General features: G+C 35.9%; 1 protein-coding gene across 1 annotated transcript in view; it reads right to left on the reverse strand.

Moving 5' to 3' along the window:
- The window catches only part of Cfap47 (cilia and flagella associated protein 47), a gene marked incomplete at its 3' end in the record, with an annotated part of 113,053 nt that overhangs the window by 75,454 nt on the left and 22,008 nt on the right, over positions 1-15,591 (reverse strand). The window contains exons 9-13 of the mRNA XM_051179566.1: positions 10,669-10,858; positions 8,868-9,084; positions 5,778-5,930; positions 4,162-4,354; positions 3,977-4,073 (exon numbers count right to left, since the gene is read on the reverse strand). Of these exons, the coding sequence (XP_051035523.1) occupies positions 3,977-4,073; positions 4,162-4,354; positions 5,778-5,930; positions 8,868-9,084; positions 10,669-10,858 (850 nt within the window). The remainder of the gene's footprint in view (positions 1-3,976; positions 4,074-4,161; positions 4,355-5,777; positions 5,931-8,867; positions 9,085-10,668; positions 10,859-15,591) is intronic.

Here is a 15,591-nt window from a genome sequence, read left to right on the forward strand (position 1 = left end):
AATCCAAGAATACATCAGAGAAATCATCCACCATGACCAGGTAGGTTTCATCCATGAATTGCAGGGATGCTACAACATACAAAAAACTATCAATATGATCCACCATATAAACAAACGAAAAAGAAGAGCCATATGATCATCCCCCTAGATGCTGAAAAAGCCTTCGACAAAATTCAACACCCTTTCATGATAAAGGACTTGGGGAGATCCAGCCACACTGAACCTCTTAGAAGAGAAAATGGGAAGTACCCACGAACAAATGGGTAGAGGAGACTGCTTCCTGAACATACCTCCAGGAGCATAGACACTGAGATCAACAATTAATAAACAGGACCTCTTCAATCTTAGAAGCTTCTGTAAGGCAAAGGACACAGTGGAAAAGGCCAAACCGTAGCCCACAGACTGGGAAAAAATTTTCACCAATCCTACATCCGACAAAGGGCTGATCTCCAAAATATACAATGAAATGAAGAAACTAGTCAACAAAACACCAAATAAGCCTATTAAAAATGGGGTACAGAACTGAAGAAAAAATACTCAACAGAGGAAATCAAAAAAGCCAAAAGACACTTAAGGAATTACTCAACATCCTTAGCTCTCAGGAAAATGCAAATCCAAACAACTTTGAGATACCATCTTACTCCAGCCAGAATGGCTAAAATTAGAAACACCAATGACAACTTATGCTGGAGAGGATGTGGAGAAATGCAAACACTCCTCCACTGCAGATGGAAATGCAAACTCGTACAGCCATTTTGGAGAATAGTATGGTGGTTCCTCAGGTAAATGGGAATTAGTTTACCAGAGGACCCGGCAATCCCCCTCTTAGGCATATACCCAAAAGAACAATATCCATGCAACAATGACATGTGCTCAACTATGTTCATAGCATTATAATTTGTAACAGCAAGAACCTGGAAGCAACCTAGATACCCTTCAACTGAAGAATGGATAAAGAAGATGTTGCACATCTACTCCGCAGAAGAAAATAATGGAATCTTGAAATTCGTAGGCAAGTGGATACCCCTTGAAGAAACAATCCTGAATGAGGTAACCCAGTCACAAAAAGAGGAACATGGTATGTACTAGCTCATATATGGATTTTAGAACTAGAGCAATGGATCACCAGACTAAATTCACATCACCAGAGGAACTAGGATACTAGGTGTATTTTAAGAGATTCATATAAAATCCTTCACAGAAGGGGGAATGGACAAGTCCCCCAGAGTACATGGGATTTGGGGGTGGCAATGAAAGGAGAGAGAAGTAGGAACAAGAGAAGGGGAGGAGAGGAAAGCATGTGCAATTAGGAAGATTGAGTCATGGTAAGAATAGAAGACAAGAGAGAGAGAGAGAGAGAGAGAGAGAGAGAGAGAGAGTCAGAGAGAGAGATCATAAAAGAAGAAGCCTTTATTGATTTGAAGAGACAACTGAACCTAAAGAAAGGTCTAAAGACTTACAATGCTGCTGCCAACTAACAATTTGAGCATCCATGGAAAGGCTACCATAAATGCCCTTCCTGGATAGTGAGATCAACAACTAATTATCCACCATCATGGAGCCCTCATCTAGTACCTGTTGGAAACAGAAGCAAACACCTGTTCCTAAACACTGAGTTGAACTAGAATCCACATGCAGAGGGAGAGGACAAGAACAGATTGCAGAAACACATAGAGACAGCTAACCTGAACAAGGAAGAGATAACAGGCCCCCAGACTGATAGCTGGGAATACAGAATGGGACTGACTCAGGCCCCCCTGAATATGGGTCTCAGCCATAAGGACTGAGCAGTCTAAGGGACCTCAGACAGTGGAACCAGGATGTATTCCTGGTGCACAGAAGGACCTTGCAGACACATCCCCCATGGAGGGATACTGCCCTAACCTAGAAAGAAGTCCTAGTCCCTACTTCAAATGACTCAACAGATATGCATGACACCATCTGGATGGCATTGCCCTACATGTGGAATTGGGGTGGGGTGATGGAAGGGGAGGGTGGGCAAGGTGCATGTGAAGGGGCAGAGATGGTAAAGGGATGGAGGGAGGGAGAAGAACCTGGGATCGTCATGTAGTATAAATAAATAAATATATAAATAGATTTTTAAAAACCTAAAAAGAGAAAAGAAAAGAAAATCTGGCTAGAAAGAAGTCAACCTAATACTAGGCATTTATAATTAAGAATTACATCTCAGTGTGTTTATTTGGGTGGCGGGTTTTGAGTCCACAAAGAGAAAAAAAAAAAAAACTACATGCATGTCTACAAGTATTACTTTGATCACCTTTATTGGTATTGGAAATCATACCTTCTTGGGGTCTACACCACATATTGGTTTGAAGTTGTGGAATGCATGACAGTAGAGAAAATAACTATGTACTAAAGGATATATACATTCATTGCTCTCTACTCTTCACTGTGAATATGATGTGGCCTGCTGTCTCAAGCTCTGTCCACCCTGTCTTCTTCAAAGTAATGTAATATAGGTTGGAAGTTTGAGTTAAAATAGATTTCTTCCCTATCCTGCTTTTTGTCAGGGTATTTCCTTCCTAACAACCAAAATAAAATGAGGAGACACTCCCTTTCAGTATATATCTTAACTGCATTGGTTTATTCAGCTGTTCACTGATATTTAGTTTCCAGTTATTAGCTATTGCACAAAAGCTACTAAGCATTTTTGATAGCAAGCTCAGATTTGAGATACAACTTCATTTCTTTTGGATAAATGTCTAGGAGTAGAAGGGATGAATTATATGGTGTGTACATGAATATATAAGCAGCCAGCATACTATTTAAAATAGTTTTATTTTGTATACTAAATTTAGTATATGGCTAGAAGTGACTCATCAAGCAAAAGATCTCAGTATTTAATTTTTCCCCAAAGCAAAAGAATCCAAGACTAGTAACTATTTAAGGGGACAGCAAACTATTTAAAATAGCTATATTCTCATGAGTAGTATACAACATAAAAGTATTTTAAGACAGGGTTTCTCTGTAACTTTGGAGCCAGTCTTGAAACTAGATCTAACGACCAGCCTGGCCTCAAACTCACAGACATCTGCCTGCCTCTGCCTCTGCCTCTCTGCCTCTCTGCCCCTCTGCCCCTCTGCCCCTCTGCCCCTCTGCCCCTCTGCCCCTCTGCCCCTCTGCCTCTGCCTCTGCTGGAATTAAAGGAGTGTGCCACCACCTTCTGGCTTATATTGTAGTGAAATATCCACCCTTCCCACTAGCCCATTTGGGTGTGGTCATAGGTGAGGACTTGATGGGTGAAGGCTAGGGCTGGGGTCCCCAGCTCTCTCTCTCTCTCTTTGATCACATTGGTTTACAGAGAGCAGCCTGGGCATCGATCCTTGGAGTGGGCACTTTTGGGTCACTGGTTTCTTGTAAAAGTGGCTTCTCCCCGAATAAAATATAGTAACCCATATTATAACCTCATAACAGGTATCTTAATCTGTGCATCAATATCATATATTGGAGATTTCTACTAAAGCTCCTGAAGCTTTGTTTTGGTTTAAATCTAGGAGTATAATCTGTTAGCCTGCTAGAATTATCACCTAAAATTGATTCTTCTGTCTTTAGTTCTAGTAGGATTTTTTAGGAACTGAAGACCAAAACTCTCACAATGACACATTTGTCCAAGAACACCTACGTAACTACAGTTGTGTGGTGAAATGAGCCATGGACCTTCTATTCTACCATCTTGATCAAATCTGTTTTTGAGAGTGAGGGGAAATGGAGAGAATGAAAAGGGGATAGACAGAGAGGGAGGGAGGGACAAAGGGACGGAGGGAGGGAGAGAAAGAGGCAAAGAACAAAAGGGAACATGAGAATAAAATATAAAATTGGGCAGGTAGGAATGTGAGTAGGATCTGGAAAGAGCTTGTGGGGACATGATCAAATATTGTATAAAAATAAAATCAGTACACACACACACACACACACACACACACACTCAATGTAGTAGATTTCTGTATAATCTTACCAACAATTACTTGATGGATTTGCTTTGGTGTCAAAACTTTGCTGCAGTCATGTTTTTCTTGGTGAGTGGTTGGCTTTGATTTAAGTCCTTTGGGAATCTGTTTTTCCAAAATTAATCATTCAATATTAGTAAGAGTAATTTTTAGAATTCTCATGATATAACAAATTTGAAAACGTATCACATGCCTTTCTCTGCAGAGATTCTGTCTCTCTGGATGCTATTTTCTTGGTGCTTAGCAATCTTTTAGCTTTGAGAGAAGAAGACTTTAAAGTTGGAAGTATCTCCTCTTCTATTTCTGATTGAGATAGTGATGGTGACTTTAGACCAGATGATGGCTGCATGCCTATATCTACTTCATTAAATGGACACTTGCGTCCCCTATAAAAATAATAATGATTATAAAATAATAGTAATAATGGCTAATTGAGGGAATGTTTTTCACAAAACACATTAATAACTTCAAATATACTTCATGGAGAATTCTCTTATGGGGCTATCCATAACCATATCCATGGAACTGCATTGAAATACTTATCTGAAGGATGGTTTCTTCTAGTATGTGGCCTTCACTCTTCTTCAACACCTCAAAGAAATTATAGACAACCCTATTTCTTTTTCAGACTTAAAAGACAGATCACAGTCACTGAGCAGTTTGGACTAAAAAGAAAAGCCTCTTTGGTTCAAGATAAAATCAGTGACATCATTTATGTTCAAAAATATCTTGTCATCAGTCTGAGTACCAACTTTATTTGAATCACATCAATTCTTCCTTTGCTATACTCTGATGCCTGCATCCTATACAGCTTTCTTTGGGAATATGCTTTTAGTGAATCACATACAATAGAATCCCCACCTCAGAATCTGATTGTAGCAAAAGCTACCTAAGAAAACTGCAAATAAAAAGTTAGCAAAAGCTAATATAGCCAAAGCAGTTAAATGTTTTACCTGTAACATATACTGAAATGCTATTAAATTAATATTAATACTAAAATGGTATTAATAGTGGTTAAAATTTAAATCATTACAATCTATAAAAACATCATAAAATGGACTTCAGATTTAATTGTTTTTATATTTGTTTATGGAGAAAACACTCAAAGCACAGACAAATGGAAATGTATCCAGCTAAGAAGCCTCTGCAAAGCAAAGGAAATGATAAAAAGTAGAAATCACTGTTAAAATGGGGAAAATACACAAATCATTAATTTGAAAAAAGATGTATCCATAATACATACATAAAAAAGCTTAATAACAGCCCCCTTGATAATAAAATTGCATTGTATATGAATGAAATGAGATGAATGCATACTTCTTAAAGAAAGAACAAATGGCCAATTAGTTTATAAAGCTCAATGTCTTCAGAAAAACAAGAATCAAAGTGACACAGATTATCACCTCATGTTATTGAAAATACAAACTACAAGGAATGATAAAAAGATGTGAAATACGCAAAACTAAAAACATTATTGGATTATAATACATAGCCACCATGGAAACTAATATGGAGGAACTCAAAGCTCCAAAAGCAATGACAAGGGAATTAAGGAAGCATTAGTTATCGTGATCTGACCCAAATATATGGTGATAAATGTCCTGAAATTTTACATTATTCTTTATAAATATCTTCAATTATTACATTAATCAAAAACTCTAAAACTTTATGATGACCATGCCAAATACCTTGATTTGATCATTATATCTAATCATTATATTGTACTCCCAAATTATATATTCAAATAATCAATTTAAGAAGAAAACCAAATCTGGTCTTTAGGTACATTGCTTGAAGAACTATCTTTACCTCTGTGCTTCTTTCTGTAGGCGTGCATTTCTTAAATTTCTAATGTAATCTCTGTAGTAATCTCGATGTATTTTTCTTTCTAGTTTTTCCAAATCAGTGTATTCATAATCAGGATCTGTATAGTCATGCCTTGGCATCTTTGTGAAAATTGTTCTACAAGATACACAAAATGTCATGTTAGAATACACTTGCATCGCACACACACACACACACACACACCTGTTTAATCAGTATATGCAGATTAATTGATTACTGGTTAATTTAAATGTCAAGTGGGTCGTATTAAATGGTGAGTAGGAGAGCCTACATATTCTATGACATACAAAGATATCATTGCATTTACAATTAGGGTGAGTGTGAGATATACCTGTGTGTGTCAGTGTGTATGTAAGTGTGGTATGTTTTACATGCATATGCATACATACATATATACATACATCTTTTGAAAATTCAATAAGAAAAAATAGACATTTCACTAAACATACTATTGTTAGATTACATACCTTCTAGATACCCTTTGCTTTCTCCCAGAAATCAGGACCATGGAAAAAGACCTGTGGCACTACAAGACAGAGAACTGCTAAGCCTAACACAACCTCCTACATTTAGTTACAACACAGGTGTGCTTGCCCCATTGCCAAAGCTGAGACTAGCCTAAGATAAATCACATGATATGAAACTTGTTCATGGGCTGAAAACCTCAAAAAGGCAGAAACCCACTTTGTTCTCTAGAACTGAAGTATATGTCACTCCCATTAAGAAATATAGGGGTTACCTCTTCTATTGGTTTCCCATTTCAAGTCCAGTCTGGCTGTCAGTGATCAAGAGGCTCTCTTGTAATAAACATTATTCAGAATGGTAATTTCCTATCAGCTCCTTTCTAGGAACCAGCTGGAGGAGGGACTGTTTTGTTGTTCTAACAACTATTTCCTTAAAGTCTAGTGTTCACTAAGCACAAAAAATTATCTCTGTAGCTTGGAGTAAGCACTATTGTTTCTAGTATGTAATATATAACCAAAATTTATTACATAATTAGATACTTTTTCTAATTTATTCAAAGAAAACTTGCTGAGTTGTGAGTGTTGTATGGTGTATGGCTATTTTCTTCCCATGTATAGCATGATAAGCCAATCACCATTTTAGAGTAGAAATTATGGAATAAACAGTATAGTGATATATTTATGTATAGTTATGGTAATGAAGCTGTTCATATATCCTATTAGCAAAAGGAAAAAATAACCATAGGGTCCTCAACTGAGACTACAGATATTATTACTCCTGTCCTTCTCCAGATGCAAGTAATATTGGGAAATACTAATGGAAAACTGAATGATGTCAGATATCCATTAGCAAACACACCTGGAAGTGATGTAGCTATTTTGGGATTAAGCACACTTATTATTAAGTAACCCCTCCACAATTGGGCTCTGAAAGTAAGCCCAATAAACTCACTGATTTTATCACAAATTTGAACTTTCAATGAATTACTTTGTTCTGTTGTTGGTGCCTTATCTGGAATAAACCGATATTTACTTAAGTCTCCCCAGAAAAAGTTAACCCAACATTCACCTGTATTCTTGACATGAGTAGAGGGGATACCGCTATTAACAAATTCTCCACCTTATTTTCTTCTTAAATATTGAAAGGGTTAAAATGCATAAGAATAAACTAGCAATTGTAATTCCTAACAAAAAATGAAATGAATGCACTAGCATAAAACTTTAGTTTCTTTTTGTTTGTTTCTATTTTATTTAAATTTGAAACAATCTGATTTTATATATAAATCCCAGTTCCCTTTCCCTCCCATTCTCCCATGCCCCCAACCAACCACCATCCCATCCGTCTTCTGCTCCTTAGATAGGAGATCACCAAAGTCTGTCACATCATTTGGGGCACAGCCTACACCCTCCCCCATGTGTCCAGGCTGAAACAGTATCTTTTCTAAATGTTTTATTGATAATATTACTAGACTTAGTAATGTGAAAAACATTTCATTGAGAGAAGTAAATATAGCTATTAAATAATAGGAATGGCTAAGTATATTTTCTATTAAATTTTATGATCTAATAAATCAAAATGTTACTTTCCGTAGGAATATAGGTTTATAAGAGTAAAAACTACTCCCAGAAATCATCAAGTCAGATTATTGGAGGGAATCTAATGAACCAAAAGAATACATACAACTGCATTTTCATAATTCATAACAATTTCACATGTCAGAATGGTTTTTGTAGTTCTGTTTTTGTGGTACTGGTCAAATAAAAACAAATAAAAGAAAAACAGATATGAATGGAATTTGTAAATGAAAAATATCAAGGAAGTCAGTAAATGGCATAGAGTTTTTCCATTATAGATAATAAAAATGTGGTCTGAAAAATCAAATAGGAATATAGGAAAGTTGATAAAAAAAATTAAATGATCTTAATGAAACACCAAAATTAAAGAGACAAGTAGAAAAATTACAGGGCTATTATTAAGTTTAGGTAGTCTACTATTAAAATCTTTCTAGGATGAAGGTACAGAAAATCATGTACTTGTCAGTTTTCACTTACCACTGGTAAATTAGTAATCTATTTGAGGTTATGATGAATTTAAACTAACACTTAAATATTCCTTATAAATTTAAACCTGAGAAGTTTTAAGTTAAGTGGGAAATGTCCCTGTGAGGAGATAGAACAAAGTGATGACAACAGTAATTGGTTTATTGCAATTTAAATTGTTTTATTCAGATAAATTCAAACTCAAAATTTTACTGAATAAATAAATATAACTATTCTCGACTCTAATTCCAATTCCAATAGTGATTATTTCTATCATTCATATATTGGTGCTCTTAATATACTTTAATATTAATTTGTATTGCAATAATTGCCTCATAAGCACACAATAATAGGTATAAAAAGATAAGGCAATTGCTGTAAATCCAACAGCTATTGTACTTCCCACACAAAATGGAAAACATAATTACATTCTGATTACTACCACCACTAGCTTTCTTTCCACTTGATACACCAGGATTTTGTCAGATCTCTACGTATTATCCAGAGTATTATGATTTTTCAGTTTTAATTTATAAATATTACACATTACCTGAACTGTTCATGGTGGTCTCCACACCTAATACTTGCAGCTCTGTCATTAGGAAAGGCAATCAGTGCATTCTTTGCTGACACATCATTTGAGTGATGATTATGAAGTTTTGTCATGGCTGACTGCAGCATTGCTGCTACAGGTGGAACATCTTCCTTTTTCTCTGACTCTTTGATCACAAATTGTCTTGTAGGATTACTGATCAAGGGGGATAGACCTTTAATAAAATTACATATTAAGTTGGAATTTAGTACTTTGTATTGATCATTTTCAAGAATTTGCCAAGATTTAATATACTAGTTAACTGGTATGACAGTCTGAATAAGAATGGCCCTCACAGAGAGTAATATTATTGTCAGAGATTAGAGGTATGACCTTAGAGCAGGTGTGGCCTTGTGGGAAGAAATATTACACTATGGTTGAGTTTTAGGGTTTCAAATGGTCAAGCCAAGCCCAGTATCTCTCTCTCCTCTCTTTCTCTCTCTCTCTCTCTCTCTCTCTCTCTCTCTCTCTCTCTCTCTCTCTCTCTGTGTGTGTGTGTGTGTGTGTGACTGTCTGTCTGTCTGTCTCTTTCTGTCTCTCACTCTGTCTCTCTCTTCATGTCTGCCTGCCAATCCACATGTAGAACTCTAAGCTCCTTCTCCAACACTATGTCTACCTGCATGCAATTAAGCTTCCTAACATGATAGTAATGGACTAAACCACTGAAACTGTAAGAAAGCCCCAGTTAGATGCTTTATTTTTTTAACGTTCCCCTGGTCATGGTGTCTCTTCACATCAATAGAACAATAGACAATTTATTTTAGCATGCCAAATTCTCAAGTACTTTGAGAAAATGCAAATGACTTAATACAATACTGGGCCTAATGCCTAACTGTTAATAAAATATATATGTAACAATAAACATGCTAATAAGAAGATGTAAATTAATTTATATGAAGTTGAATGGTATTTTTTGTATAAAGATGATTGTAAACCATTAAGTTCACATGCTCACATGGTACAATTAATAAAAGATTATATATCACTAGATAAAATTGCAGGACCAAGAAAATCTAGACATAGTCAAAACTAGTTTACACCAATCTCCAACAAAAATATAGAAAGAGTACAATACAGCAAATATTAAGATTGGAGCATCTGTATAAGACACTTCAAAATAACAATAAAACTTCTACAAGAAATATGACATAAATGTAAATTTTTAGTATAGACAGAAAACTATTTAATAATTAATACTAGAATGTAGGTCCAGTATTTGAACTGATCTTCTAGTTGACTTCGATAGATGCTTTAAAAGGGGAGAAAATTTGGATCTCAGACTCATAGCTGGGAAACCAGCATAGGACCGACCCAGACCCCCTGATCTGGGTGTCAGTTAGGAGGCCCAGGCAATCCATGGGGCCTCTGGTAGTTGATCAGTATTTACCCCTAGGAAATGAATGGACTTTGGGAGTCCATTTCACATAGAGGGATATTTCCTCAGCCTAGACACAAGCAGGAGGCCCTAGGCCCTGTTCCAAATGATATGACAGATTTTGAAGAACCTCCATGGAAGGCCTCGTTCTCCCTGGGGAGCAAAAAAGGGATAGGGTAGTGGATTACTGGGGGGGGGAGGGGAGGAGGGGAGGGAGAGAGAACTAGGATTGATATGTGAAAAAGAGCTCTTTCTAATTTAAATAAAAAATATTAAAGAAAAACAAAGGGGAGAGTACTGGGTTTTACCCTGTTTGATACATATACTATTATATTAACAACAACAATCACATTAGAGCTATGTGAAACTAATACAATAACATACCAGGATTAATTTTCACCCCAACTTTCTTAGTGTAAGCTTTGCAAATGCTGTTGAATTCTAAATGTATATAATGAAAAGGTTTCATTGACAAAGACCGTAAATTTTCATCTGCCACTGGGCCGATAATCTCGATCACTTGCTTCACTTTAAATACACCAATTTGATGCGGAACAAATGAACATACCACATTCTAAAGAAAAAGCAAATGTAATCAATATTGTGTTATTAGAAAAAATAAAAACAAATCTTAGGATATAGATTATTTCTATTTCAAGCAACAGGATTTCAACATGGACACCTATAAGCACTGTTAGGTAACATGCTTGCAAGTCATACAATGCTCATTATTAGAAATTTAAGAAAATTAAGAACATAGTACAATAGAATTACAACAACAATCAAAAACCTCCAAAACAAACTTGCACAAAAAAATGACAAAATTCACTAAAATTAAGTTTTCTAGGTATTTACAAATTATGTAAGACTTAGAAAATAATCAGTATGCTGAATGTCTGAAAGCTGTTATGACATTTTTCTTGCTATAGGGCCATTCGCCTAAACTCAGTTTTGTTATCTGCAACTATGGTAGCTGCAGCAATAATTAGCACTAACATCCAAAGAAGAGAAAAGTGTGGGTTAAAGAACACCAGAAATCACATTTCCAAAGATTGTACTATTGGTTCTGCCTAGCAATTGGCTGAAAAACACTGAAAGCATTTTTTATCTGCTATTTTATTCATTTATTTTATTTTTTAATAGGATTTGTCATTTTTCAAACTTATTTCTTTATTTTTTATTTTACCTGTAGATCCCCGTTCCCTCTCCCTTCCTTGCTCCCTCCCTCTCACCTACCCTCTCTGCCCTCTCACATGCACCCTGACCACCCTCCACTTCCATCACCCCACCCCAATTCCACATGTAGGGCAATGCCATCCAGGTGGTGTCATGTATATCTGTCGAGTCATTTTAAGTAGGGACTAGGACTTCTATCCTGTCTCTAGGTTAAGGCAGTATCCCTCCATGGGGGATGTGCCCGCAAGGTCCTTCTGTGCACCAGGAATACATCCTGGTTCCACTGTCTGAGGTCCCTTAGACTGCTCAGTCCTTATGGCTGAGACCCATATTCAGGGGGGCCTGAGTCAGTCCCATGCTGTATTCCCAGCTATCAGTCTGGGGGCCCGTTATCTCCTTCTTGTTCAGGTCAGCTGTCTCTATGTTTCTGCAATCTGTTCTTGTCCTCTCCCTCTGCATGTGGATTCTAGTTCAACTCAGTGTTTAGGAACAGGTGTTTGCTTCTGTTTCCAACAGGTACTAGATGAGGGCTCCATGATTGTGGATAAGTTAGTTGTGAAAGCATATTTTTATTTGATGTGATTCAGAGTACCCTCTGTAGTAACAGACCTCTGTGAGAAAGAAAAGGATGGAGGGAGGGAAGGGGAGAGAGAAAACCGAGTATCACAAAAAAGTTCACTTCCTTTGTCATTTAATGTTTAAAGAAGCTATTAGCAAGTAAACACCACATTACTGACATGTTCATACAGTGTTTTCAAAGTTCTGACATAGAAAGAAAGTTAATGTAAACAGGCATAAAAAGGAAGAAACAAAACCAGAGACAATCTTAAGAAAGGGTTACTGGATGTTGCCTGGTGAGAAGCAGCTGCCTATAATTGACCTATAAAAGGCTCCAAGTATTTGTTTCTGGAAACATGATTGACTGCAGACAGGAATTTCCTGTTATAGACATAGTCACATCAGCACTCAATGGCTATAATCACAGAAGACAGTTAACTAAACTGAACACAAACGTAATGTCAGAAATGCAAATGCTAGACATATGTATGATTGCTCAGACTTACTGAGACTTCTCTCTAACTCAGCGCATAAAAATTTATCCTGACCCTCAACTTAGTCTTTGGTACCTATAGAAGAGGGTTGGTGTCCATAACAACATGTTCCTAGTACCAAAAAAATTCCCCCAAAAAAGCTGCATTATGGTACATATATCCAATCAATTTTTGAGTAAGCTATAATCCCTCACCTATGGCTGATAAGGAGAAATTTAAATTTTTAAAAAGCTATAAGTTACTTTCAGAACTTCGAAAACAGGTCTCAATGACTATAAATATAGTAATACTAAAGTGTCAATGAAAGGAAACTGATACTTGGTTACTGTTTGCTCTAGGGATGACTCAAGAGAAAAGAACTCTAGACAGTGATCAGACCTTGAGATGGGAGGAAAGAACTGAAAAATAAATAAGAGACAAACATGAATGGGTTCCTAAAGAACCCATTTAAAACCTAGAAAGAAATTTCATGACAAATGAGGTAAAGAGAGATAGGAAGGAAAGAAAGAGAGAATGCACAAAAGGGAGTAGGACATTTGGGTTATAAAGGTGGCACAACAGTTAAGAGCTGCTCCTTCAAAAGAGGGTTGTAGTCCCACTATCCACAAGGTGGCTCACAATCTTCTCTAACTCCAGTTCCACAGAATTTGACACCCATTTGTAAACTCTGAAGACACCACATCTGCTAGTGGTGCACTGATATACATGCATGCAAAAGACATGCATACACAGAGAAATTAAAAAACAATAATTAAAATTTAGCAAATAGTGATGTGGGCAACAGAGAACTGCCTTTAGAGAAAATCAACAGGTAAGTATCCAGAAATAGTTCCAGAACAAAGAGTAAATCAGCCTTTTATAAACTTTAGGGAGTAGCAGGAAATGATTTGGTTCAACGTGGCTTTCAAACAACAGCAGTAAATGAATGAATGAATGAATAAATAAATAAATAAATAAATAGGTAAATAAATTTACCTCTCTGTTCTAGGATGAGATTCACAGAAGTATGGCATGATCTCTTCAGTATATGGGATTTAGCCTCTTAGAAATGACGACTGAAATGGGCAAGCTCATGTTCTAACATAATTGATTGAAAATACTTTAAGTAACTAAGTTTACAAAACCTTTGTTCAACCATTTGCTGAACAATAATTTAACTGAGAGAGACTTGACTAGCTACATACAACAAAGAAAACTATCAATACAGAATTTGTCTAGAAGATCACTAAATAATAATCAAAGCCACAGCTGACCTTACATTGACCTGATTTTCAGCATTTCAAAGAAGTATGCTATTTATAATTTCAAGTTTTCACTGGAAAATTATTTTGAAACAAATAAAACAGTAAATGTGGCCAACACACTAGAAGAAAAGTACACAACATAAAATGTCTGGGAAGATAGTCAAATGCTAGACTTATCAAACAATTGTGGTTGGTGAACTATTATAAATATATTGAAAAAAATTTTAAAACTTCTGAAGAACAAAAGAAAGTATGATAGTGATGCCTCATAAAAAGAATAATATCAAGTACTGAGATCATTAAATAAATATTCCAGATAAGACAGCATTTTAAAGATTCACTAAAGAGAGCTCAAGAGCAGAAATGAACTGATATAGGAAATAATCAATGAACTTGAAGACAATATATTTAAGAATATTCAGAATAACTAAGACAGATGATTAAAAATTAGGCAAAAGAGAATATGAAAAGACTCTAAGTACATCATAAAGTATCGAGAACAAGCAGATACAGTTCTGAGTGAAAGTGTATTGCTGACATGACCACAGCTATGTCAAGGACTGAAAATCCTTAGACCCATGGGAATGCCAAATCCTTTCTCAGGAATGGTTAAAACTTTCCTCTGGTCAACTACAGTTGACCTAAAACTGCCCTCCCATACTACACCACAGATATCTCCTATGTAGATTAGCTAAACCTATCTCATCATTAGTAAACAATAACTCTACTTCCTAAATTTGGATGTGTAAAATAAACATGCTGAGTTTCTGGGATGCTGCTATGGATTCTCCATCAAAGTGCATGGCATACCTGATCCCAGATTTTTTATATGTATGTCTGAGTGTATGTCCTTTGTTCATTCCCTCCGTGGGTAGACAAGATCACCAAATCTGTACAGGTCACAGTAATAAACATAGTACCAATGAAATGATAAGAGGGTTCAAAGGACAGTTGAGAGAAAATAGAGAATATTTGTAAAAATATAAAGAATGACGTGTTTAGAATCTTTGTGGAAAACATTAGTCTAACAATAAAACTCAACAAAACACATGATATATCAAAATGATAGACATATCAGATTCAAACTGTCAAAGTTGACAGGCTTGCAGCACACACCGTTAATCCCATCCCAGCACTGGGAGTCTGAGGCAGGTGGATCTGTGTGAGTTTGAGGCTAGTCTTGTCTATAGAGCAAATTCCAGGACAGCAAGGACTATACAGAGAAACTCTGTCTCAAATAAATAAATAAATAAACAAACAAACAAGTAACTTGTAAATCATAAGACTACTGGAAAAAAGAAAGCAGTGGGAAATAGATTTCCTTACTGAAAAAAATTTAGAGACTCAAAATCCTATATCTAGTAAAAAAAAAAAAACCCAGTCATAACTAAAGTATAAATGACAATGTTTCCAAATAAACATCAAAGGAGAGACTATATTGTTAATAAAGTTGCTTTAGGAAAGTACTAAAGGTAATCCTCCCATTGAAAGAAAAGCACAGTTGAAATTATACAAGTACTGATGAATCCATTAAGAACAGAAGTAAAGGAAACTACACAAAGAGAGTGCTATATTTTTATTTGTAATGTTTTCTTATTTATTTGGCTTATAAAATATAGTCAAATGAAAGAAGCTAGCCAGGGGCAACAGAGGACTAGGGAGGGCACTGGAGTAGGGTAATGAATTAGCAAAAAGTATGAGAACATACATACATACATATATGTACAAAGATGCCATGATGAAAGCTATTAAACTCAGTATGGTAACCTAAAACACTAATAAAAGTCAATGAATGAAAAATATGACAGTGACTATTCAAGAACAAAGATAAAATT

The sequence above is a fragment of the Phodopus roborovskii genome, unplaced genomic scaffold (genome assembly GCF_943737965.1).
Source record: "Phodopus roborovskii unplaced genomic scaffold, PHOROB, whole genome shotgun sequence".
NCBI lineage: Eukaryota > Metazoa > Chordata > Mammalia > Rodentia > Cricetidae > Phodopus > Phodopus roborovskii.